Consider the following 27,688-nt stretch of genomic DNA (forward strand, 5'->3'; position numbering starts at 1 on the left):
CCTCTTGTCTGCCAGCTCCCACATTCCTGGGGGCTCAGTGCAGCATCCCTGATTCACATCCCACCCCAGCAGCCAGCACAGAAATGTCTCCTTCCTCCCTCCCTTCTTTCTTAGGCTCCACATCCACCATGGGACTTGAACACACGACCCCCAAAATCAAGAGTCCCGTGCTCCCCCAACTGAGCCTTGGATGCTCATATGTCATATGTCCCCCATATGACCTTGGATGCTCCAAGGTGACATTTCTTAATGTCTTATGTGCCTGAGGTCCCATGAGTTGGTTGACATCTGAATAAAGTACCTCAGGTAGTGGAAAGGAATTTTTAAAGTTATGATTGGGGTATAGAAAAGCACTATTTTTACCAAATGATCCTGCTGGACAAATTGTTTAATTCCAGATAACAGCATAAAGAAAACAGCCATTTTCCTGTCTCTTCAGCAACCTTGGAGCACTTCCTCATGAGCTCCTGAGCTCCTCTCCCTGGAGGTTCTATAACAAAGCACCCAGCTCTGCATTATCAGAGCCAGATCAGACCACCACATGACAGCGCTTCAGAGTTTTCTACCCTTACCCTCAGCGTCAGGCCAGGGAACCCAGGCCCCCACAGAATGGGTGTGCACGGTTCTCAGACCTCAGTGGGTGGGCAACAGAATCACCCAGAAGGCTTATTAGCATCCAGCCGGGCTCCACCTGACCTCGACACTCTTATGGGGGTGTTTCTGACAAGCACACCCCCTCGGCCCCCCAGCCACACCTGGAGCTCAACCCTCAGGCCCATTCCCACCTGCCCTCACCTGGCACACACAGGGACCTCGGTCACAGACCTACTGTGCAGCCAGCTGAGGAGCACCGGGCACAAAACTTGTTACAGGGTCCCTGTAGGGTCCCAGGAAAAGAGAACAAGGCTGGTCATTGAGTTTTAAGTCGATGGCCCTTAACCGTTGTTAAATTATAATTCTGCCTGGCACCTCAGCCGCCTCGTACCCTCTGTGCTAGATGTATCCCATTCTGCCAGCTGCTCCCTGTGAGGTGGGGATGGATAAGGGCTCTCTGGTTCCTGGCCCTTCCCCATGCTGACTGCTGGACTTCTGCACCCAGCTGGCCTGGAGGATAGCCGCGGATCTCCGTGGCAGCCAGGGCCGGGAAACGGAGTGTCAAGGGGAAATGCTGAGGTTCTAAACCCCTTCTTTCCATGCTCAGAATGACCATACTCAGGGAGCACTCTCTGCTCTGTGCTAGTCACAGTGCCCCATGCACATGCGCGGACTCTCCGGACTCTCACCCCCCTACCTCCAGCAAGGCAAGATCACCACCTGGATTTTTACATAAGCAAAATGTGAGGCCTCAGGGTGTGAAGGGAGCATATGACCTGGCAGCCAAAGTCCTGACTCCCATGCTCCTGTCTGGGGTCTAACACACCTCCACATCCAGAATTAGAAAACAACGAAGTGGAAACTACATCTTTAAATCTTTACCCTTCAGCCTCTGAGATGTCTCCTGCCATGATAGGTGTGGACCTTCCTGTTTGCATAAAGGATGGAGGTGTGACAGAAGGGACCTGAGACAGCCTGACATGCAAGCACCAGATGAGTCCTTCTCCGCACCATCCTCAGCCAGACCCCGGCAGGTTTCCTGGCAGTAAACGTGAATGCGCGAAATGTCGCTAAAAGCCTGAGATGCTGCTGAAGCCGGCTCTGACGACACACCGAATGCCATGCCATCCCTGTGACCTGGGCCCACGCTGCTGCTGTTGCCCAGGAGAAACTCGCCCGATTCTGCCCCTCAGAGAGGAGCACCACAAAGCCGGCCTTCCCCCCATGGGATAAGCACAGGCAGATGAGAACTTTACTTAACATTACACAATTTCTAAATTTGGACTTAGGTATTTCAACCATATGTACCTCTGTCACGAGTCTCTAAAAGACCAGTAATGAAACATCTAGGAGAAGGATCAACAAACACAGCTTTTATAATGGGAAGGGTCACACCTGCCCAGTTCCTGGACTCTGGTGGCAATGTCACAGTTTCCCTGGCTCCTGGGTGCCTGGAGGAGGGTGGGCAGAGGCCGACACACGGGGCTCCATGTGAGCTCCACGGGGCTCAGTTTCTCTGAGGCAGAGAAACTCTCAGAACTCAGAGAAACCCATAGGAAGGTGAGCCCTCCCCAGGCAGCAGCCCCGACAGAGCTGAGACACCTCCTTCACAGAGCAAAAAACCAAGGAAAGTTCAAAGGGATCTTGGGGGTGCCATTCTCAGCCCAGGACAGGGACACACGTGGCACCCAATGCCTGAGGGAACCTGTGTGCTGATGCTCTCCAGAGCCTAGGGCTCACATGGCTGGGGACAACTTCATACTCTCTCAAAAGGGAAGGAAGAGGCCGAACTGTTCCTTACACTGTGTCCCGGACATCTCTGGTGATCCGGTAATTCCAATCTCGGAAAACTTCATTTTCTTTATCAAACTCCCGTTCATCTTCGCCAATGGTCACCGTAAACCTTTTTTCTTCAAAATCAGGCTCCTGTTCTTTTCGAATGGTTGCTTTTTTTAAAACCTACCATCGTAAGGAGGAAGAAGTCAGTGCCAGTTACTGTTAGGAAAAGCAAAGGGAAGCCCATCCTGATCTGACCCACAGAGCCCAGGCCAGAGTGGCAGAAGCAGCCCACTTGAGCCCGTGGTAGGGGAGATGCGCCTATGCTCTAGGCCTGGAGCACTCCATTTCTACACCTGGCAGTCAGGACAGGCCGGCTCAGCAGTGCCTCGGAGCTTGCTTCCATTCCAGAAAGGGGTGACAGAGCTGGCCATCTCCTAGAAATAGTCCTAACACTGAGATGGGGAGTGGCAGAGAGTCACTGTGAGGTGGCCCAACACAGAGAGAATGGTGAATCTGCTCATGGCAGAAAAGCCACATGCAGTGGTTCCGGTCTCAGAAGAAAGGAGAGGTGGTGGGCTGTGTGCTGAGTGAGGGAGGAAAACCTCATTGGAGAGAAGTAGGGGCTCAGAAAGCAGGCCCAACAGCTGGGGCCATGGTATGACCAGAGCGAGTGGGGAGGGAGAGGGCGGCTCCTCCACTGGCAGGGGTCTCCCTGCGCTACATCTATGAGGAGTGGCTCTGGGCAGCCAGGGGCTGCAGCAGAGCAGCAGCAGCTAGGGTGAATCTGCTGCCACCCAGGCCACAGGAAGGCAGTGGGCCTGTTTCGTGAGCTGGTGCATCGTGGAGACATCGACAGACATCAGTTTCCACTCTTAACTCTTCAGAGAAATCACAGAAATATACCCCTCACTTCAGAGACTTCACTGGGTTTTCAATCGTTGTCTCTGAATCAAAGAAATGCTACTTTTGCTCAAGGACTGCTGCTAGCATTTTCTTCTCGGGCCATCTGGTTACCTCCTTTGCGTGCCGGAGTCCTCGTTCCCAGGCACTCTCTGTCGGGGGCTCTGGAGGGGGTGGAGGCAAAATTTCATCAACTACTGGCCCACCCTATTAAAAAACGAGAAGGGAAAAGTTGAGAAAGCCAGCAAAACTTTAAAATCTATAAAGAAACAGGAACAAAAACCCCAGCTAGAGTATCTTTCGGCTGTACACCACCTGCTCTCCAAACCTTGATTTGGTCCCTAACCCACAACCCTGCCCAAATCTAGGATTACCTCCACATGGAGATTTGGAAGCATCTGGAAGGTAACTCAGTGACTGTGTGATGTCACAGAAGTGCCTTTTACACGGGGTGTATTAATGTGCTGTAAGCTGAAGCTTCAGAGAGCTTAGATATCCCATTTGCTAGCAACTAAAGAAAACAGATGTTCACGCACCCATGGGTTGGCAGGCATCAGTGGGTGAGGTCCAAGAGGCGGGGCACCATTAGGCGGGAAAGGTTCGGCTTTGGTGATTAAGGAATAGTTGCCCTTGTCGTTGACTCCAGGGTGTATAAACCTACAGTTCATTCCCCATGTGCAGTTCCCTATGGAGACAAAAGCCAGGTCAGAAAAAGTAGAAGAGAACCAGAGTGCAGGAGGTCAGCTTCCTGTCCGCTTTGCCTGCAGCGGCAGCTTGGGGGCAGTGCCAGGCCTGGGAGGGGTCCCGCGTGTGCCCCCCAGCTCCTAACACAGCCCTCACCATCTCATAAGTGGTGTGAACCTGAGGACAGGCTCCAGCAGTGGCAGCAGAGTCAGAGCTCAGAGCAGGGCTATCCAGGCTCGCTCCTCAAGGCTGAGCCAGCACAGCAACCACCGCCCCCCACACCCGGGATCCCCACCTCCACACATGCACCAGGTCCTCCTGGCAGGCAGGCCTGGAAGGTCTCAGGCCAGAGCCTGGACTGAGGAACTTCCTGTGAGCGGGATTTCCTAAGGGCTCCTGAAAGGGGCAGGGGTCATGTGGTCAAGGAAACATGGCACCCCGTGTCCCTAAGTCACTCTGGGAAGAGTTCATCTGGCCCTACAAATAGAGACGTCCCAGAGCTTCCCAGTCACAGGTGGCCCCCTGCTCTGCGAGGCACTCTCTTGCTCAGGTGACCCTGCAACCCCACAAGGGCTCAGAGGTATGTGTGTGTAAGATCCTTATCTAGATTCAAAACACTGCATCTGGAACAGCAATGGCTGAGAGAATTCTGTGTCTGTCTCAAGATGTCTCTACCAGCCCTGCAAATTTGCATTTCTCCCACCAAAAGTCTCACAAACCATTTCAGGGTATTTCTGTGCTTAAAAAATGTGTGAAAGAGACAAGACACAGATGACTATAATACATTGGGTGTTCATACTTTACAAAAAAGCAATAAAAAAAAGTCCTCTTTTTGGGGGCACCTGGGTGGCTCTGTCGGTGAAGCATCTGCCTCAGGCTCAGGTCATGATCTCAGGGTCCTGGGATCGAGCCCCGAGTCAGGTCCTGGCAAGTGAGGAGCCTGCTTCTCCCTCTCCCTCCACCATTACTCTCTGCTCATACTCTCTGTCAAATAAATAAATAAAATTAAAAAAAAAAAGGTCACCTTTTAGAATTACTCTGTAATAGAACACCAAGATTATTCAAGGAAACCACTTGACTTTTTCAGAGCAGAAGGTGAGAAGTCCAAGTTTTAATTTAATCATTAAATTACTTTTTAAAAATTTAATTTTAGGGGGGCTCTGCTGGTTCAGTTTGTAGAGTATGTGACTCTTGATCTCATGGGTCATGAATTCAAGCCTCATGTTAGGCACAGAGATTATTTTTTAAAAATTTAAAAATAAGTAAAAATAAAAATTTAATTTTTTGAACAGGTAATATCTACATCAGCTCAAAAATAAATATAGCATACAATATCTAACTAGTTTTAAAAACATTTTCAACAGGCTAACATGTAGTTAAATTTTAAACCATCTTTTAAAATACATATTCCCAGGTTGCCTGGGTGGCTCAGTGGTTGAGCGTCTGCCTTTGGCTTGGGTCACAATCCTGGGGTCCTGGGGTCAAGTCTCACATCGGGGCCTCTCTGCAGGGAGCCTGCTTCTCCCTCTATGTTTCTGCTTCTCTGTGTCTCATGAATAAATAAAATCTTCAAAATATATATATTCCCTTCTAAATGTAATATTTCACTTGATCATTTCTATCAACAACACATATTTTTCCTTGTATAACATAAAAAAAAAGAATCATTTGGTATTTAGGAAAAAGCTAAATTTACCTTTTAGGCGCCATGAATAGTTAAATTTGTATTAAAACCAACCTAATAACATACTGATCTGAATTAAATGCAAAATAAAGTATGCTTAAAATCAATTCTCTGGAAAAGTAAAAATGACAATGAACTTTTAACATTAAGAGAGACTACACAAGTCAGAGGTTGGGAAATATACTAATAGGGGGTTCAAATCCCAGAGTCTTACAGAACTTTAAAGAATTAGCTCCTGTATGCAGTCCTGCACCTGAATAAAGGATTCCAAGCACTGTCAAGCCCTTCACTGTCTGTCACAGAACTCCACAGGTATCCTCACTGCTGTGGAGGTAAAAGACTTAACTTGTAGAGGTTTACTGCAGAAAATCTGCAAATACAAGAAAGCGTGAATAACATAAGCCCCAGGTTTCCATAACTTTTTAAATTATCTACCTGGGTGGTAGATAAATGGGTATTTGTTAATCTTTGTTCATTTTTGTATGTGAAATATTTTTTCGAGATTTATTTTAGAAAGAGAGTGAGCATGTACAGGCAGAAGAGCAGAGAGGGAAGAGGATGAAGAAAGAAACCCAAGTGGACTCCACACTGAGCAAGGAGCCTGGCATGGGACTCAATCTCACAACCCTGAGATCATGACGTGAGATGAAACCATGAGTCAGATGCCACCCAGGCACCCTTATATGTAAAGTATTTTCTTTTTTTTTTTTAAGATTTTATTTATTAGAGACACGGGGGCGGGGGGGGGGGGGGCGGGGCAGAGACACAGGCAGAGGGAGAAGCAGGCTTCATGCAGGGAGCCCGATGTGGGACAATCCCTGGTCTCCAGGATCAGGCCCTGGGCTGAAGGCGGCGCTAAGCTGCTGAGCCACCGGGGCTGCCCATGTAAAGTATTTTCAAAACGAAACCAAAAACTTCATCCATGAGCCCACTGACAAAAAAAGATCTTTTATTACTCCCACAGGCAGGGGGAGAAAAGAGGAACAGAATAAATCAGTCAGGAATGTGAGAGGTGAGAGCAGCAGACTGTTCCCCTCCCAGACTGGCAGGTGATGGGAGCCTGACCTTCCGCTCTGGGTGTGGAAAGATCCTTGCTGGACATGTCTTGATTCCTGGCCACCAAACACAAGGAAACAGTTGCTCCAGGCAGAAGGAGGGGAGGTCTAGAAGTACCTACCACCGGGACAGATGCCTGGCAAGAAGGGAGCAGCAGGAGCTACACATTCCCAGTAGCCAGCCTGCCTGCCTATCTATGTATTTTGAAAGATTTTATTTATTTATTTACTTATTCATGAGAGACACAGAATGAGAGAGAGAGAGAGAGAGAGAGAGAGAGAGAGAAGAGAGAGAGGCCGAGGGAGAAGCAGGCTCCCTGCAAGGAGCCCGATGCGGGACTTGATCCTGGACCCTGGGATCATGCCCTGAGCTGAAGGCAGATGCTCAACCAATGAGCCACCCAGGCGCCCCAGCCTCTTTATTTTTAAGTAATCTCTACACCTGATGTGGGACTTGGACTCACAACCCTGAGATCAAGATTTGACCACACCACACATTGAGACAATCATCTACTAGCCTTTTGAAAAATGAATTTTTATCCATGTAGAAAAAAGCCTGGAAGAAAACACCCTGAATTGTTGGGATGGTAGAAAGAGTTTTATCTTTTACTATCCTCTCTGTCACTAAATTACTTTCATAATTTAAAAAACCACTTTGTTTAGGAAAATGGAAGTAAAAATCTTGTTTTAAAACTGTATGGTCTATTTCTAAATGAAACTTCACAAATGCAAAATTTATGTGGACTATGCCTCTGTCCAGATGAATAAACAGGCTTATAATGATGTGAGGATTCTGTGTAGGGGCCTGGATGTTAGCCAGCAGGGAACAAGGAGAAATGAAAGTGTGGTCACAGCGGCACAACAGGGGACAAGTTTCTTCACGTTGGTATACACACAGCTTTGAAGGCAATGATAATGTTCTATTTCTTAACTGAATGATGGGCACAATAATTATTCTTTTTTTGTCATTATTTTTGCTTGTGCAAACACTGTTATTTTATATATATGAGATATTTATATGTGTGAAATAAAACTAACATATAAAGAAATATCCAAATACTCTAAGTATGCAGTGATGTCTCCATGCTTCCAGTGTCCTTTACCAGAGACAGTTATCAATTTACTGGGGATGGATGGATGGATGGATCAGTGTATCTACCTCCACATTTTCCCTGCTTGTATTACACCACATTGTGTTGACTCCTGCTTTTATTTTCACTCAATAACAGATCTATAAAAAAGGAACCTCCTTGCTAAAACACCAACACACCCGCAATCAGTGAGACAGACACGACATATATAGAAAACCTACACAGGTCCTTCAGCTGAAATCAGAGAAACTAAATGGGGAGAAGACAAGACACCAAAGCCACATCCTTTATGGCAGTAATCCGCTGGTCACAATCACACACCTGACTGATCCAAGGACCCAATCTATTTCTTTTGCAGCACGAAACATCAGAAGAAGAAAGCAGCATGTCTGTGGGCATGCTCATGAGCACATATGTGTGGTGGGTCCAGAAACATGATCAGATTTTAAAATTTCTGATGGTTAGTCTGACTGGTTATGAGGATAGCGCAGTGCTGGCACCATTTAAAGGCTGCACTTGCTGTATCCACAATGTGTCCTGCTACTGTGTTATTTCTAACTAAGTAAGACAAGGTAGTCTTAGTTTAAATATTTCTTAGTCCCATTTCTTATTAGTCTGAATAACTCACAATAGAAAATACAGGGGTTGTAGAAATAAAGAAGTTTAAAGTGCTTCATGGCTTTAAGAAATTACCATTGAAAGAAAGGCAGAACATGTAAAATCTAACAATTAAGTATTAAGGACAAAAAAATATTAAGGACAAATGTAGGATCTAGGTGTATATTAATGGGCATAAAGTCCCACAAACCATCATGTGCAAGTTTTTATAATGAACATAAAGAACTCAGGTGTACTTTCCTTTCCCATTTCATAGATGAGTCACCTCTAGTGGAATCTGAAATACATTACTTTCTCTAAGGAATACCCTGTGGTAGCTGAAATAATTAAAATAACATCTGGCTTGCTTCTTTGTAAATAATGTAGACTTAAAACCAGCAGTTCTTTTACGTTTGGGTCTTAGGACCCCAAAGAGTCACAGATGGGTTCTATCTAATTGGTACCTGCTATGTATGGAAATTAAGACTGAAAATACTTGAAGACATAATATATGCCATGTGTAACTTACATTAACAATATATTAACATGTTTCATGCAAAATAATTTTAAAAAATACTCAAGTGATCAAGTAGCATTATTTTCCTTTTTGCAAACCTCTTAAAAATGGACATTAACACAGAAGACGTTTTCATCTGCTTCTGTATTCAGGCTGCCGTGATGGCTCACAGAGCTTGAAGTAGGTGAAGAAAACCCAGTGTCACACCGAGACACAGTTGGGCAAGGGAGGATACTGAGCAGCCTCCTCAGAGACTCACTCATGTCCCTGAGGCCCCCTGGACCTTGCCAAACAAAGGGTTCTCAGCCATTAGCTGCCAGGCAGGGCCTGTCATCCTTGCACTGAGCATTTCCGACTGCTTCACTGATGCCCATTGGCCCATCTCGAACCACAAGGGGATCTTCTATCCAGGTGTGATTCTGTGACACCATGCAACGGTCATTTGGAAAAGTCATTACACACTGCAGGTGGAGATTCAGGCCCTCCAAAATTCTTTTTTTTTTTTTTTTTCTCCAAAATTCTTTGACACGAGAGCCCAAAGCTCATCATTAGCAACACATACTGGCCACTGTTCTCCTGGAGGCGGCAGGTTCACTCTGTTTCTGAGGAGACTGTGTTCTGTGTCACCTTGGCAGTCTTTGCTCATGCTTGAGCCGCACGCACCCTTCTCATGCAGCAAAGAGACTGACAGAGGGGCTCTAGGAGCCTTTGCATCTTGTCATGCTGAATATGGAAAAGACCAGTACTAACGGTTTTTCCCAGGGCGATGGACGTGTTCTACAACTGGATTGTGGGGACGGCTACAGAACTTGGTAAATTTAATACAAATCACTGAACTGTATGCTTAAAATACAAATTTTAGGGCATGGATATTATTCCTTAATGGAATTGTTTTGTTTTGCTTTCTAAAGGCCTGTACTCAAATGTAAAATTTCACTATTCTTACTGCTTTCTTACAGGCATCATTAAATGAAATTGCCATTATTTAACTCTGAGTGCATGGGGGTCAATACCTGACTACTAGCAGGCTCAGTACCACAAAAGTAGCTTTGACCTCAGGGTCCCTTGAAACAATCTTAAGAAACCCTAAGAGTCTGCAAACCACATATGAAGATCTGCTGCTTTAAACATGAAAGAGAGGGATGCCAGGGTGACTCAGTGGTTAAGCATCCACCCCTGGCTCAGGTCATGACTCTGGCATCCTGGGAGGAGTCCCCGGCACTGGCTCCCCACAGGGGGCCTGCTTCTCCCTCTGCCTATGTCTCTGCCTCTCTTTGTGTCTCTCACGGAAAAATAAATAAAATCTTTAAAAAACAAAAGAATGCAGCCATTCAAAAACAGGCAATGAACATTTCTCCAATAAAGATAAAACTGTTCAAATGGTCAATGGGCACGTGAGAAGATGCTCACCATCAGTAATTATGAGAACGCGAATTGAAACCACAATGTGATGACACTCCTCATAGGATTTTTACTATCAAAAGATCAGAAAATACTAAGCGAGGAGGCCCTGGGTTCTTGTGCACTGCAGGCGGCTATATAACATGGTGCCACTGCCACAACAACAGTATGGAAGCTCCTCAAATTACAAACAGAATCATTGTATGATTCAGTAATTCCAGTTTGGAGTACACACCCCCAAAATTTGAAAGTAGTGTCTTGACACATTTGCACACCTATGTTCATAGCAGCATTAAACACAGTAGCAAAGGGATGGAAACAACCCGAGTGTCTGTTGTTGGATGGACGGATAAGCAAAAAGTGGTGTATACACAATACAATACTAACCTAGGAAAGAAAGAATTCTGACACCTGCTAAAACACAGATGAACTTCGAGGGCACAATGATGAGTGAAATAAGGCAGTCACAAAAAAATAAGAATCGTATTATTCCACTCACACTGGGTATCTAAGATAGTCAAATTCATGGGAAATAGAATGATGGTTGTGCCAGGGCCTTTGGGAGGGAGGAACGGGAAGTGACTGTTTAATGGCTACAGAGTTTCAGTTTTACAAGAGGGAACTGAGTTCTAGAGATGGATGGTGGTGATGGCAACAAAATGAATATTACTCAATGCCATGAACTACATAGTTGAAAATGGTTAAGGTTTGGAAGATGGTTAATGTAAATTTTACATTAAGTGTATTTTACCAAACTCTGTGTGTGTGTGTGTGTGTGTGTGTGTGTTAGAGAAAGAGAGAAAGAGAGGGAGGGAGGGAGGAAGGGGGAGGACAGAAAGGAGGAGGGACAAGGAAGTCCGGCCCACAGAGTGGGTGGGCACTACTGACAGCTGGCTCAATCAGAAACCCAAAGTAAAACATAGTTTAAAGAAAATGTTTATGCTTTTGTAGATAGAACTTTATATCTTGATGATTCAACATAAATACACTAGAGGTAGAAATATACCATAAATAAAATACTGGTGTTTAAAAATATTTCCATTTAGATTTCTAAGTACATTTCATTATCAATGGTCACAAATATCAATGTATCCATTTGGGCAATTAATGATTAACCTGCAGAAATCTTTTAATAGAAATATAACTAAAAAACTTTCTTAGGAAGAATTTTCAAATTAAGATGTAATTCACGTATCATAAAATACCCCAATCTTAAGTATACAATTTAGTGGGTTTTAGCATGCATGCACGAAGGTGTACAACCATTGCCCTAGAAGGAAGCCCTATACTGCTTGGCCATCACCCCCACCACCTGCTCCCACTCCCTCCCACCCTCCATAGGCCCCATGGCCTAGACAATGACTAACCCAGTTCCTGCCTCTATGGACCCATTCTGGATAGTTCGCTTAGATAGAAATGCACAAGAGAGGGGCCCTCCGTGTCTGGCTTTACTGAGCAGAATGTCCTCAAGGTTTATTCATGCTGTGGGATCAGCACTTCATTTGCTTCATGGCTGTGTAACATCCCACTGTATGGACAGACTGCACTCTGTGTAATCATCTATGACCTGATGGACATTTGAGTTGTTTGTATTTGTTGGCTATCTTAAATACTGCTTTTATGAACATTTATGTACAAGTTTTTGTGGGGATGTAGGTTTTCATTTCTCGTAGATAGAGACCCAGAAGCAGAAGTGACTGGGTCACAGGAGAGTTCTACCCTCTTGGGTTCTTGGAGGCACCACACACTGTTCTACAGCAGCTGCACCCTCTTGCGCTCCCACCAGCAGGATGTGAAGGTTCCATTTCTCCACATCCTTGTTAAATACAACAAACTCCATTTTATTTTTAAAGTAACTTTTCTTGCTAATGAAGGGAACTTACACAGATTCATCTCAATTTAATACCAAGCTTATAAACTGCAGGTAAGCAAAAACATTTTCACCCAAAAACTCAAGACTAAGAAAAGCAGCAAGAGATATGTTCTAGAACACCCCAAGAATCAACCACTTCTTTTTGTACAGAGTATTACAATACTCTGTAGAATAAACAGTAGCGGTGGAAAAGGTAAATATATACTTAAAAGCAAAGTGTGAAACAAGTTATTGATTATGCCCAATCAAGTTTCAAAGAAGGCTGATTACCACTAGCTTCAGATTTCTATGCAGGAAGACCTCCTCTTTGGCTTTTATCTCTGAAACCCAAGCTGAGCATTTCATTGGACTCTGGAGGGACCTCCCTCCCACTGTGATGTGGCCCTAGGGACATCCATGGAGATGGCACCCAGTCCTTGCCCAAGGCATCTCCCGAGGATGCTGATCTGCAGTCCCAGCAACAAATTCACTTGTCTGTGTGCTTCTGTTAATAAATTCTGGAAATAACTTCAGGGCTGTGAGCCTGCAAAACCAGACAGGAACCTTTGTGGCACAGATGCACGGTACTGCCTCCTGTTGTGGGAGCCCTGGCTAGTCCTGACAGGCTGCCCAGGATTCTGAATCACACAGTTCGACAACACTGCACACATCCATCTATGTATACATGTATATATTGGTCTCTTCTTCTTTAATCAAGAAATTTCAGACATGGACTGACATCATTTATTCCCATGTAATCATGGAAAAGAGGCCTTCTGTTAAGTTAAAATTTCTGAAATACTTATTTCAAATATCAAAACCCTTTTTTTTTTTTTTTAAAGTAGGCTCCATGACCAGCACAGAGCCCAATGTGGGGCTTGAACTCATGACCCTTATGACCCTGAGATCAAGACCTGAGCCGAGATCAAGAGTCAGACGCTCAATTGACTGGGCCACCAGGCATCCTTCAAATACTAAAAGTTTTAAAGAACTGTTATTGACTTTCTAAAACATACCACACACTTATGTGCATTCTCAGGGTGACCACACTGCCCAAGACAGAACTGCCAGCTGCTCTCCTGAGGGCAGACTGCACATGACTGCACAGTGGAGTTCACCACATGCATGTCTAACTCCAAGGAGTTTCCACTTGGCAGAAACAACAGTCTGTGTGTCAATACCACAGGCCAGGAGCATGCGGCCTGAGGAGGGAGCTGACCTGGGTCCTGAGTGCACTGGATCCTCGGTCCTGTCCACCCTCTGTACCGTGTCTTCCTGGGTATAGGGGCAGGGTCCTTCAGGGGCCACTCAAGGGCAAAGCCTGCCCTCTCAGGAAGATGGGACTCCACCGTGCCTACTCTCCCCACCTCCCCGTGCCATCCGCAAAGCTCTTGTGAGCCTCATCAAGTGCCTCTAAGAACTGAGGTTCATGACCTCTCTCTGCCCCTCAGAGCCTCCCCCTTCCTTCTGGCTTCACATCAGAATTCTGGATCCAGGAGAAAGAAGTCTGGCCTCCGGAGCAGAGAGTGAATATCGTATACTCTGTACCTTTAACCTGGCCTCTGAATGGTATGGAATGTGATATTGGTGGAAGAGGAGTGGATAATGCTGTCACAACATCTGGAAAAGAAGTACAGGAAGCTCTTGTGAAATTCAGACCGTACGTGCAGGCTGAGCCAGCGAGCGAGGGCACCCAGGGCCAGAGTGAGATTAGGACAAAGACAAACATCTTCCTACCTGTCCAAGGAAAATGTGGGACTACAAGGAACGTGCCCAAACTACAAGCATGCAGCAGAGAAACCCTCACAGACCAGGGTTCCTGCTGCCATTTCCAAGTTGGTCCTGCTGTGTGCCTCTGCCACTGGGTGCACACCACTCACCTTCTAGCAGGGGCGGGCCTTACTGCACTCAGAGCCCCTCCCTCCACTCTTTAGAAATCCATTTCAAATGAAGGATGTTACTTCAATATATTTAGCAAAAAAGTGGCAACTTTCCTTACAGAGATGGGAAACTGTCTGCACTGGTGCCTGGGGTAGCTGGCCTCATGCAGAGGCAACTATACTGCCTACATTCAAGCTTTGGCTCTCCTACAAACAGGCAGGCCTAGAACCACTAGCGTGACACTGGCTAGGCTGACTCCTCCAAGTCAGTCCCATGAGTCAAGGACCAGCGGAGGATCGATGCCACCACCACCATTTAGGTCACAGTCTGGCCCCCAAGAACAGCCTGCGTAGCTTCGGGGCTGAACCACCACCACAGTCCCGGGAAAAGCCAAGGCCACATGAGGCCCCTCAGACAATTACCTTTCATGAAGAATCGGCAGGTGGGACGTGGCCTCACCTTCCTGTCACTGGGATCCTTTACTTCACCCTCCTCCAGATCATCATCCTGAAACAGAGGACAACATGACTTAAGAGGGAATCACCTTAAGAAAGAAGAGGTGAGAGGGGTATCTGCCACCAGGCACAGCTTCACTAGACCAGAAAGGATATTTCTACAAGACTGGTGTCTCAGCTGCTCAGCAACTCATGTACAATTTTCCCAAACTCAGGTTCCTCAGCCAACACAATGGGGCTATGTTAGAGTTCACCTCCAAGACCAAGGATTCACAACACATAACACCGAGTAAAAACACCCTGTGAACCAGGCAAGGCAGGTACAGAGTGGGGTTTCACTGTATTTCCCTTCATTAGCAATGTTGGGCAGAAAATGGTTACACTTCAGGTTTTTTAATACTTTCTATGTTTATTTTAAGATTTTCTTTATTTGAGAGAGAGTGAGCATGAGCAGGGGAGGTGGGGAAAGTAGAGGGAGAGGGAGAAGCAGACTCTCCACTGAGCAGTGAGCCCAATGTGGGGCTTGATCCCAGGACCCTGAGATCATGACCTAAGCCGAAGGCAGAGCCTTAACCGAGCTACCCAGATGCCCTGATACTCTATGTTTAAACAATATTTATAGAACAAAATATATATTTTTTAAAAAAGATTTATCTTCATTTGAGAGAGCACATGAGAGAGATCGTGCACATATGCACAAGAGTGCACCCAGTGCCCTGGGTGGCGCAGCGGTTTAGCGCCTGCCTTTGGCCCAGGGCACGATCCTGGAGACCCGGGATCGAATCCCACGTCGGGCTCCCGGTGCATGGAGCCTGCTTCTCCCTCTGCCTATGTCTCTGCCTCTCTCTGTGTGACTATCATAAATAAATAAAAATTAAAAAAAAAAAAAAAAAAGAGTGCAGGGGGAAGGGGCAGAAGGAGAGAGAGTCTCAAGCAGATTCCTTACTAAGCACAGAGCTTGATACGAGGCTCGATCCCACAACCCTGAGATCATGACCTGAGCTGAAACCAAGAGTTGGATGCTTAACTGGCGCCCCAAAATATTTTATGTTCTTTAAACACAAATATCCTCTAATTTAGAAGTCTAGGGGTAGGGAGGAGGGAGGACGGACTCAGACCCAGGCCCTTCTTTCCTCAGTCCAGAGCTCACCACCTTCTCTGTTAAGTTTAACATAATGCAAGGCCTTTGATAACACCAGTCTGGGTGGGCCTCATCCTCAGGGATTCCAAAGAGCAGCTGTGACCTAGACTGCTGCTCTGTGCCCTATCCAGTGCCCATTACCGCAGGGCCTCAATCACCCTTGACTTTCAGAGACCCCACCCCCAGGGGTCACCTGTAGCCCAAGGAAGTGTGCAACTGCCCTGCTGACATCTCAGTGGGAAGGTCAAAGATGGAGCTCTTCACTGTCTGTGTCCAAGCCTATTGCAGTGTTACCGGAGTCAACCCAAGGGGTCACAAAAGGCAGGGTGTGGGGATCGCTGAAACATCTCCAACTCTCCTGCAGCATCATCCTCATCCAAAGTACTTCCCAGTCCTAGCTGGTCTGGGAGCCACTTCCAAACTGGTACTCTACTTTCTCTGGACTGCCCACATGCCCTCTGTGGTATGCAGACAGCTTTCTGACCCCAGCCTGTCTTCTTCATTTTCTGCCTTCGTGAACATGCAGCTCATCTCATTTTCAGATGGCAGGTGAGTCTCCTTCCTCAGGGACCCCGCCCCCTGCCAGCTCTCTTCAAGACAGGTCCCCACAGCACTGGCCAAGGCTACCAGGGTGCTGCCCGACCATACGGGAGCTCCACCAGGCAGGACTGTGTCACTGGTCCAAGCATAGCTTGTAGCAAATGGGCAGCATTTGCTGAATGAAAAAATCCTAAAGTCAAACCCTGGGTTTATAATGACTTATTTTTAAAACTTAAGTATTTGTATCATTTCTGCTCCGAAAATATTTACGTATTACGAGCATTTTAGGGGGCACCTGGGCAGTGCAGTAAAGTGCCCAACTCTTGGTTTCAGCTCAGGTCATGATCTCAGGTTGTGGGATTGAGGCCACACATTGGGCTCTGCGTCAGCAGGGAGTCTGCTTGGGACTCCCTCTCCCTCTGCGCCCTCGTACTTACTCTCTTGTGTATTCTCAACGATAAATCTTTTAAAAATATATACATTTTGTTCTATAAATATTGTTTAAACATACAAAATATTAAAATCCTGAAGTGCAACCATTTTCTGCCCAGCATTGCTAATGAAGGTAAATACGGTGAAACCCCGCTCTGTACCTGCCTTGCCTAGTTCACAGGGTATTTTTATTCAGTGTTCCTCTGTCATGAACCCTTGGTCTTGGAGGTGAGCTCTGACATAGTCCCATCGTGCTTGTTGGCTGAGGAATCTGAGGTTGTGAAAACCAGACTCTCTTCCTCCCTCCCTCTGCCTCTCCCTACTGTGCACATCTGTGCGCATGCTCCCTAATAAATACATCAATCTTTTTTTAAAAAGCATTCCATATAATGAAAAGAACAAATGCCTGAAAGTTATAACCCTTAAGAAGCAACAGAATGATTTCTTTGAAAAAGATGAAATAATTTATTCAAGGACTTTTTAGGTCTCCAGAACGTATTCATTCTCTGGCAGTCTGTCCCCTTTGTGCACCAGCACCCCCCTTCTTCCTGACCGCAGGATGAGTTCCTTACATCTCCTCTGGTTGTTAGCATCTTCTTTTTATGATTGTTCTCACAGTGATGATTACCACACTAATATCTCTATACGATGTTTACAGAAGCTCAAATGAAGAGCAGATTCTTCATTCTCATTAGGAAAATAAAACTCTTCTGAAAGGTTACAACCCATTCAAATCCCTTGCTTCACTTGAAATGAAGGCACAGGAGCTGAGATGAGGAGAGCAGGACAGTGGCCTTTCAATAGTCAGGACTCAGAGGAAGTGTGCAGATCAAATTTAGAGAGGTATTTCTGCAAAGCTGTTACTTTTAATACTTGCCAGAGCAGAAAGGAGAACCACCCACCCATCTTAAGATTAGTGAAGTCATGTGAGCCATATAAAGGAGTTCTGTGCAATGGCTGAAAATGCTCAGTAAATACCTAGAAACACAAGATAATACAGTGTGTTTTACAGTGTCCACCCAGAGAACACTGAAGGGCATCTGCCCACTGGCCGCTGCCAGGTAGCCACACTTGCTAGGATGGAGACAGAGGGCTGTCCCTAGTGGTATGCTGGGTTTATGGTCTTTCCTTTAATTAAAAAACAAACAAGAACAATAACTCACTCAGCAGTATAATGTCCTGCATTTTCAACTAACCATTTAGTACACTGGCTTTTTGAGTGATGGAAAATTATTTTTTTTAAAATTTTTTATTTATTTATGATAGTCGCACAGAGAGAGAGAGAAAGAGAGGCAGAGACACAGGCAGAGGGAGAAGCAGGCTCCATGCACCGGGAGCCCGACGTGGGATTCGATCCCGGGTCTCCAGGATTGCGCCCTGGGCCAAAGGCAGGCGCCAAACCGCTGCGCCACCCAGGGATCCCCCAGTGATGGAAAATTAAAAAGAGTTCTTAAATTTGCAGTTTCATGCAAACACAAATCAAGAAAGGGGCTCTCTAAAGTCAAGTTCACACTGCTCAGTTGTTTGTGGCTGTCATGTTGAGAGTGTAATGCACGCAGATTCTTTCAGATCACCTGATCACGTGGCTGCACGCAGAGACAAGAGAGAGTGGAGGACAAGGAGAGGACCCAGTGGTCTGGCCAGAAGCAAACTGGTGGGTGTAGGCATGGGACAGCACCCATGAAGCTCTCAGCGACCTTCACCCAGGGCAGGCTAACCCAGCCCCAGTCTGGAACTCAGGGGCAAGGCTCTCTGGGGCTAATAGGGTCTAAGGGAAACCAGGCTGCTGGCATGCCCCAATCAGCACATTCTCAGGGAAACACACACAGGGCACATTGGACTTTAATGGCTTTACAAAATATAACTGCAGGGAAGGCCTGGGCTTGAATCCTGACAGTGTGACCATGGACAAAAGCCTCTGAACCAGGAGTCCTTCAGGAGTCCTGAAGTAGAACAGGTAGTTGTGCTCAGGGTATCCGAGCAGTGCATCACATAAAACCAGCAGGAGGGTAGCCCGGGTGGCTCAGCAGTTGAGTGCTGCCTTTGGCCCAGGACCTGATCCTGGAGTCCCGGGATCGAGTCCCACGTTGGGCTCCCTACATGGAGCCTGCTTCTCCCTCTGCCTGTGTCTCTGGGGCCTCTCTCTCTCATGAATAAATAAATAAAACCTTAAAGAAAAAAAAAAAAACCCAAAACAACGCCAAGCAGGAGTGCTCAACAAGTTGTTGTGATTTTAATGGAAAAATACCTTGGAGGCAATGTGCCAAGATACGACGGTCTAAGCAATGGTAGTATGGCTTTACTTTCTGGTCTGTGAAGGTTATTTTCCTCTTAAAAAACAGAACAAAAAATAATAATAAAAATAAAAATTAAAAAAAAAATAAAAAACAGAACAAAAAAAAAATGCCTGCATATTATTTATAGAAGACGTTGTTTCCAGCACAGCAGATCCTGCAGTAAGGGTGGACCAGCAATTACCATGTGAAGCTGCCATGTGGGGAGCAGATGGGACACATGCACCAGAGCAAGAGGTCTAGATGCCACCCCAGCACTGTCACCAGGGCCAACCACAATCTCCGCAAACCTGGGGTTCTGCATCTGTAAAATGGGTTAACAGTACAGGTCTATAATCCCTTACCCAAAATTCTTGGGCCCAGATGTGTTTTGGAAATTCAGACACACTTTGGTTTTAGAAAGGTGACACAGCAGGGGTCAGAAACAGCATCCTGTAAAGGACACAGTCCTTTCTGTGGGGAGACATGTGACTAGCCCCACAGGGGTAAAATATGGGACAGCCTTGCATCACCTGGGGACAGGTCTAGCACCAGATGAGTGAGGAATGCTATCTACCATCAGAGTTCCTTGACTCCCCTGGCTCCCTCAGGTGGCTGTGCTGACCAACCAGGTTACAGGACATACAGGGTGGCAGTCCTTCAGGTGGTGGATCTGGCCCAGACTCTGCTCAAATGCAGTTACAGGCAGCCGCCTCCTAGGCTTCAGCAAGGCCACTAAGCATCTATGTGATGGGACATGGAGAAGAGTGCACTGCCTAAAAGGAGCAGGGCCCTGCAGAGTGAACATCCTAAGCCACCAGAAGGGGTGTACTGGAGGGAGACCTTTTTTACAAGATATCATGTATCCAGACATAAAAGTAACAGATAAATGTGAATAGAATATAAAATACCGCCCACAAAGAAAATGTTTCCAAGTATTTTTTATGTGGAGCTATCACTTCTGACCAGGAAGTGGCGTGGACCATCCATTCAGGATGTGGCTGTTGTCCTGCTGTCCCCGAGACTCTATCCTGCCAGTGTGAGAGTCAGTGAAGAAAGCAGCTTTGGAACAAGACACAATTTCCTAAAGGGACAGCACCAAATTCTTTTGACCAGTGACAGGGAAGACAAAAAACTAGACCCAACACATGAGCAAAGGGAAGGATGCACACACCAGAGACAGGAGGAGGGGGAAGATGGACTCAGTCGGGAAGGGAAAAATCAAAGACCCACAAACGTCATGTGAGACCCCTCAAACCTGGATGGAAGGAATGGCTCTGGCAAGACTTAGTGGGCACAGGAGAAAGGAAGACCGCCCCCCAGCAGAAGTTGATTTCAATTGGCTCCACCCGTTTTTCTGAGAGATACACAGGCAGAAACAAAGCCACAGGTGCATCCGGTGTGAAGCATGGCTTCCAGAGCAGGTGAGAGACTACAGATTAACTATGGCTCCCTAGGATGTGGATGTCAGGACCCTGGGCCCCCACCCACAAATAAGCCACGGTGCCATGAAGAGTTGGCCCATCCTGTGTACAAAACCCCATCCCTACCACAGGGGAGGCTGGGGGTGACCTCGCCTCATGTCAGGTCACCTGTCCCAGTGACCCAAAATCTAAAAGGGGGAAAAAAGGCAAGACAGTGTATCATGACAAAAGAGAAAAGCACTTGGCTTTTTTAGACCCTTCCACTCAGCTGTTCCGGCACTTCAGGGCCAGAAGGCTACAGGGAGGAGGCAGGCAGCAGGTGTGCAGGGGCGCCTTGGAACAGGGACCCTGCTGGGTACAGGGAGTCCCAGGGACAGCAGTGAATGCATATTTTTAAGGTGCAAGCCAAACTGCACATTTCCTCCTCATACAACATCCAGGAAGTTCACTTATGGTATGAGCGGGCTTGAAAGCAGTAGGGGAAAGAGCTCTCTGGGACATATATTTTCTTTGAGGCCAAAGGCCACTTTGCTGGGATTTACTAAAGGGGACCAAGCCAAAGGACTGGCGAAAGCAGGCTGCTCTGAGATCCAAGTGCATACCTGTGGTTCCCGCTCCATCAGAGACACGGGCCTGTGGCAGGGAGCATGCAGTGCAGGAATGCTAACGGGGCACCTTGGGAAGGAAAGACCCGGGAATGTGTGCTTGGCAGGGACATGGGGCAACAGTGCAGCCGGGATCATTCAGGGAGCCGTGAAGGGCTGGCTGGGAACGGTGAACAGGAGAAAGCCAGCAGCAGCAGCTCCCATACATGCTGATGCACATCCCAATGTGCTCAGGGCTGGCACTGGTCACCTACACCCAGCACTTGTACTGACCTCTCTGTGTGGATGGCTCTCCAGGTAAACCTTCCTTCCACCCACTGCCACCATTTATCTCACAGGCCCAAGGAACCCTGGGCCACAGGATCCTGGTAATTAGGAGCCCTCTCCTTGTTTTCTTGGGACAGAACAAAGCCACAGTTTTTCTCTCTGACACTGAAACATCATACTCATAGGCAATCCAACCAACAACTTCATTTTCTGCCTAAAATTTCACCCAAATTGATAACTTGAGTTTCATAGCATCTCTTCCCTTTGGCAACTCTGTAATAGAGATACATCTTCCAAAACTGGAAGGTAAGTATAGCTAGAAAGCCTAAGGACACCTGCATAGTAATGTCCTGACAACGCCCTTTTAAATAAAATATCTAGTAAAGATATTTTAGCTAACTGAGCTAATGCTCAGTTGTGAGCATATAAAAGACCCAAAATTCTAAGCCTGTAATCACATTACCACCCCCAACAACAAAGTTCTGCTCTTGTGAATCAGGGTTAAATATGCAATGTTTAAAACCCTATAAAACCAGGCACAAAATTTAAAACAAAACAAAAACAAAAACCAGGCACAACCATGGCCCACAACCACAGTTTAAAACGCATTGAGCACATACACACCAGCAACCAAATAAGGAAGTGTGTGTGGTGCTTAGCATGAATCTATGGTTAAGTACTTAATAGCATCCTTTTCCCTCCTCCAACCCAAAACATTTGAGACCTATTCCACACACCTTTCACTGCCAGGGCTCCTGGATAAGCAGCATTTCCTTCCCTGGGGTAATCAAAAAGCCCTAGATTATTTCAACGGGCTCTGTCCCTCTCTCAACTCATTTGAGTATAAGCATTACTCAGCAGGACATGAGGGTTTCATCCCTCAAAACTCAACTTTTTAAGTGCCTGGGTGGCATAGTCAGTTTAACGTCCAACTCTTGGTTTCAGCTCGAGTCACGATCTTAGGGTCGTGAGATCGAGCCCCGTGTCAGGCTCTGAGCTCAGTAAGGAGTCTGCTTAGGACTGTTTCTCTCTCTCTCCCCTACCATGCATGCACACGTGTTCTCTCTCTCAAATACATAAATAAATCTTTTTAAAAAAAGATCATGATTACCAAAGAGGTAAGAATATGCAATGAGGAAAAGTCTCAACAAATGTGTTGAGAAAACCAGACAGCCACATGCAGAATGAAACTGGACCACTTTCTTGTACCATATACAAATTCATTTCCTTGCCTTTTGCAGCTTCTGGAGGCTGCCCGCATTCCTTGGTTTTTGACTCATTCTTCCATCTTTAAAGCCAGCAGCTATGGCAATATTTTTCTAGATACGTCTCCAGACGCAAGGGAAACAGAAGCAAAAATGAACTATTGGGACTTCATCAAAATGAAAAGCTTTTGCACAGCAAAAGAAACAGTCAAAAAAACTTGAAGGCAGCCCAAAGAATGGGAAACAATATTTGCAAATGACATATCCAGTAAAGGGTTAGTATCTAAAATACGTAAAGAACTTGTAAAATTCAACACCAAAAAAACAAATAATTCAATTAAAAAATGAGCGGAAGACATGAACAGACATTTCTCCAAAGAAGACAAACAGGGCAGACCCGGTGGCCCAGTGATTTAGTGCTGCCTTCGGCCCGGGGTGTGATCCTGGAGACCCGGGATCGAGTCCCACGTCAGGCTCCCTGCATGAAGTCTGGTTCTCCTTCTGCCTGTGTCTCTGCCTCTCTCTCTCTCTCTGTGTCTGTCATAAATAAGTAAATAAAATCTTAAAAAAAACCCAAAAAAACAAAAAACAAAGAAGACAAACAAATGGCCAACAGACAAATGAAAAGATGCTCAACATCACTCATCATCAGGGAAATACAAATCAAAACCAGAATGAGAAACCACCTCACACCTGTCAGAATGGCTAAAATCAACAATGCAAGAAACAGCAGGTGTTGTCAAGATGTGGAGAAAGGGAAACCCCCTTACAATGGTGGTGGGAATGCAAACTGGTGCGGTCCGTCACTGTGGAAAATAGTACAGAGGTTCCTCAAAAAGTTAAAAATAGAGCTACCCTACAGTCCACCAATTGCACTACTGGGCATTAACCCAAAAAATACAAAAATACTAATTCAAAGGAATACATGCACCCCTATGTATACTGCATTATTTACAGTAGTCAAAATTTGGAAACAGCCCAAGTGTCCATCAACAGATAAACAGATAACAAAGATATGGTATAGAAACACAATGCAATATTACTCATCTGTAAAAAAAAAAAAAAAGATGAGTAATTACTCATCTGTAAAATCTTGCCATTTGCAATAACATGGATGAAGCTAGAGAGTATAATGCTAGGTGAAATATATCAGTCATTAAAAGATAAATACCATATGATCTCACTCATATGTAGAATTTAAGAAATAAAGTCGGTAAAAAGAGAGAGGCAAACCTGGAAACACACTCGGAACTATAGAGACCACCCTGATAGTCACCAGAGGGGAGGTGGGTGGGGAGATGGGGGAAACAGGTGATGGGGATGAAGATGAAGGGGTGTACGTGTCTCAAGGAGCAAGTGGTGATGTATGGAAGTGCTAATCACTATACTATACACCTGAAACTAATACTATGCTGGAACTAAAATTAAAAAAAACTTAAATATTTGCATTATAAAACCCAACCAATCCATGTCCAAAAAAATATGTTACTGTTACCTTCTCTGTAACCTGAAAGTCAGATTACTTAAATAAATCATAACAAATTATGATGGCTTAATCAAAGGCTGAGATGTTTGGAGGCACAACCCCTATGATGCATTCCAAAAGCTCTTTTCAGGGACACCTCCAAAGATGCTTGGTCCAGCTGGGACCCTCGCCAAAGAATGGGTTCAGGTACAAAGATAAAAAAGCCTGGAAGAACAATCAAGACTCAAAGCAAGCTTCTGGAGTTCATGAGTCTCACAAACCCGACAGGAACTGAAAATCTACAATAGTTTTAGTTGAATATAATCTCAAGTATTATTTAAAGATAGCAAAAAGAAAGGGAGAAATGATCTCTCTAGGTTGCACAAACCTAGAGCTCAAGAAAACAAAATCGGGATTAGGCATTTTAATATACTCCACCAGCAGCAGTAGACAGAGGGTCCATGGAACTTCTGTCAGCCACCAGGTGGCAGACCCCAGTTGTCTGAATCTAGCCTATTCCCTTGGTTTTTGGCACTCCCAGAATAGTCCTGACTTCCCAGCCCTCATGTGCCCTACCCTTTGCCCCACCAGCCCAGGCACTCACGTCGAGCTCCCCATCATCAAGCTCCCCGTCATCATCCTCCTTGTTTTTCTCCTTGGCGGTCTCCAGGGGCTCCTTGTCTTCCACACTGTGAGCGCCTGTAGCCCCCTCTTCCCCAGGAGCTCCTTCTCCCTTCTCCTCATCATCCTCAGCACCAGCCTTCTCGGCCTCATCCTCCTGCCCAGCGGGGGCCGGCTCCTCGGGGACCTCCTCATCGTAGTCTAACTCATGCTCATCCAGGTCCCTGGTGACCGATGAGGCCTCGTCTCTCAGGTCGCTTGTGTGCTCCTCTTCCCCACCGTCCCCCTCTTCAACGTGTGGAGGGCTCGTGGGCTCCCTGCTCAGATCCTGAGCCTCGGACTCCTGGTCCTGGTCCTCCTCGTCAGAGTGACTCTCCTCCTCCTCCTGGCTCAGTCCTGGGGCTGCATTGTCTTCATCCTCCAAATCAGAAGCCCTCTCCCCAGCTCCGTCCAAATCCTGGTCAGACCCACTCTCCCTCAGAATGTCATCATCCGAGAGCCCCTGCTGCTCCTCTTCTTCGTCCTCTGGAGAGCGAGGGTCCCGTTCAGGGCTCTCGGCCACATCCATCGGTACCCACAGTTCTGCAAAATGAAGACAACACAGATGCACAGCAGTTAGCAAAACAGAAAACAAATCCTGGTCTGGTATTTTTGGACTCATGCTCCTTCCTGACCTGCAGGCGGGTCCAGGACCTGCACAGCTCCTCCAAACCCCAGACCCAACTCCACCGTCTCCTGCCACTGACTGTTTCACCAGGGAGGCCGGCAGGCTGGACCCACCCACAAGACCTCCACAAGGCTGCACTGTACTCCCTAAGCTGTGTGTTAAGTGCCTCACACATGCATCAATCTGGCAGAGACCTGGAGTACTTGTCATAAGCACAACCTGGTAGGTAAACAGAAAGTGAGCAATAAGATACGCATTGCAAGGGACAGCTTTTTGGATTCTTAAATTACTCTTAAAATCCAAGAAAAGTTGCATTATAGAATGAAGCAACAGAATTGAAGGCACCCTGCTATCTTTCTGGAGCCATCCTCAAGGGTCTAGAGCAGAAACCCTGACCTGCCTTGTCCCCAGGTCATGGGCTATCTCCTGTTCCTGAATGCACTTGTCCAAGGATGGCTCTGACTGCCCACCAGAATCACTCCAGATGGTCTTTAAAAATGCAGACCTTGGGCCTTATCACAGACCTGTATGTTGGGGCCACCAACAGAAGCTCAGAAGGCAGAATTCATTTGTACATGCTGCGATTATCTCACAGAAAAGTGGAAAACCACCACTGTAATATATATAGTTAGGTCATAGAAAAGAACTCTGGCAAAAATTTTATGTATTTGAGTAGTTTCGTGTGTAAAAAGACGGTCATTTTATAAGATTTTTTTTCTATTTTTACTAATTTAAACTTAATTATGAAGTGGACATTTTTTCATTTTCCAACCTCCATGCCCAAAGACAGGACATTGTTCCACTTGTTTTAAATGTAGATTGCATACAGTGGGACCGGAATGTATGTGCACGAAACCAACACCAAGCAGTCTATAAGCCAACGATTACCATTCACCACTGCAACCTGGGGCACTGCTGAATTAGTTTGAAATAACAGCAACAGTGAAAAGCTAAGGGTTTATTCTTAAACATTTTAATTTAAAATAACATATATCACAATTATGCAGCTTGGTATTTCAGCGAGATCTGTAAACACATATGATGACATACTTTAAACATATAAAATTATTTTATGTACTTATATAACCAAAAGCTAAACATGTCTTTCAAGTTCATACTTTTGAAAGGAAAACCTGTGTTTAAAGACACATATGCCCAGAGGTGGTATCTTAACCTGTAGTTAAAAACACTTTTTGGGGGGCAGTTAATGGACATTATTATAATTGAGTACCCATTAGGACAAATTACTTAAACTTCCCCACTTTACAAATCAACTAAATGGTGAGCAATAATAGACACTTGCAAACCAATCAATTCACTTGCAGGACAGTTTTGAAAAGGATTCACTTTTCAGTCTTCCTAACTGCACTATCCAGAGGGAGGACTACCCAGAGAGACTTTTCAAAGTCAGTCCTCAAGGGGCACCTGGGGGGTGCAGTCAGTTAAGTGTCCAACTCTTGGTTTCGGCTCAGGTCATGATCTCAAGCCCTGTGTTGGGCTCCATGCTCAGTGCAGAGTCTGCTTGAGATGCTCCCTCTCCCTTTGCCCTCCCCACACTCATGCATGCTTGTGCTCTCTCAAACAAACAAATAAATCTTAAAAAAAAAAAAGCCCTCAAAGGGTAGACTGCTGAAAATGCAGTAGAGCCCTACTCCCCACAGGGCAGAGGCTGTCCCCATGCAGAGCATGATTACCACCTACAGTAAAGATAAACGCGGTGCCCAAAAACTAAGGACTTTTCACTCTCAGCTGTCCCAGACAGTACCAGACATGGAGGGTGGAGCACAGCAGCCACTCAGGGTCCTTTCCCCTTCCTTACTGGTTAGTTAAGATTTTTGTGTATGAGTCCTATGCCCATCTCTAGATAGTTTTTATTACATTGTATATAAGAAGACTTCTTCACAGGACAGCATCGACTTTCATCTCCCCAGCCACTGAATCTAGACCTATATCCTGTGGGCAAGCAGTCACATGGAACCTCAAGACATCCTACTTGAAACCTAACAAATTCTTTTTTTCTTTCTTTATTTTTTTAAAATTTTTATTTATTTATGATAGTCACCCAGAGATAGAGAGAGAGGTAGAGACATAGGCAGAGGGAGAAGCAGGCTCCATGCACCGGGAGCCCGACGTGGGACTCGATCCCGGGTCTCCAGGATCGCGCCCTGGGCCAAAGGCAGGCGCCAAACCACTGCGCCACCCAGGGATCCCCTCTTTTTTTCTTTAAAGAGGGAAGGGTGAGAGAGAAAAAAATCTTAAGCAGGTTCCACATCTAGTGTGGAGCCCAATGTGGGGCTCAATCTCACGATCTTGAGATCATGATTTGGGCTAAAATCAAGAGTTGGATGCTCAACCAATGAGCCACTCAGGCACCCCTGACAAATTCTGATGCTCACATTTATAGTCCAGGGACAAAATGTATAGTCCTGAAAACAAAATGACTTCTTAAACCAATCAACTGTTATCTAAAATTATACATTTCTCAAACTGGCTTAAAAATCATGCAACTGATAAGCTGCAGAAAATACCCCCAAGTCTGCCACTGGCCTCGCAACATA

The 27,688-nt window shown here is 45.9% G+C and overlaps 1 protein-coding gene across 3 annotated transcripts in view; it reads right to left on the reverse strand.

Moving 5' to 3' along the window:
* ZC3H18 (zinc finger CCCH-type containing 18) overlaps positions 1-27,688 on the reverse strand; it is a 64,778-nt gene that overhangs the window by 32,971 nt on the left and 4,119 nt on the right. Inside the window, exons 2-8 of one of the 3 annotated variants that reach the window (XM_049110599.1) lie at positions 24,447-25,045; positions 14,458-14,542; positions 13,703-13,774; positions 4,267-4,353; positions 3,810-3,958; positions 3,388-3,480; positions 2,396-2,553 (exon numbers count right to left, since the gene is read on the reverse strand). In XM_049110599.1, the coding sequence (XP_048966556.1) occupies positions 2,396-2,553; positions 3,388-3,480; positions 3,810-3,958; positions 4,267-4,353; positions 13,703-13,774; positions 14,458-14,542; positions 24,447-25,045 (1,243 nt within the window). The remainder of the gene's footprint in view (positions 1-2,395; positions 2,554-3,387; positions 3,481-3,809; positions 3,959-4,266; positions 4,354-13,702; positions 13,775-14,457; positions 14,543-24,446; positions 25,046-27,688) is intronic. The other 2 variants (XM_025427081.3, XM_025427083.3) reach the window with 2 other exon arrangements.

Source organism: Canis lupus, chromosome 5 (genome assembly GCF_003254725.2).
Source record: "Canis lupus dingo isolate Sandy chromosome 5, ASM325472v2, whole genome shotgun sequence".
Taxonomy (NCBI): domain Eukaryota; kingdom Metazoa; phylum Chordata; class Mammalia; order Carnivora; family Canidae; genus Canis; species Canis lupus.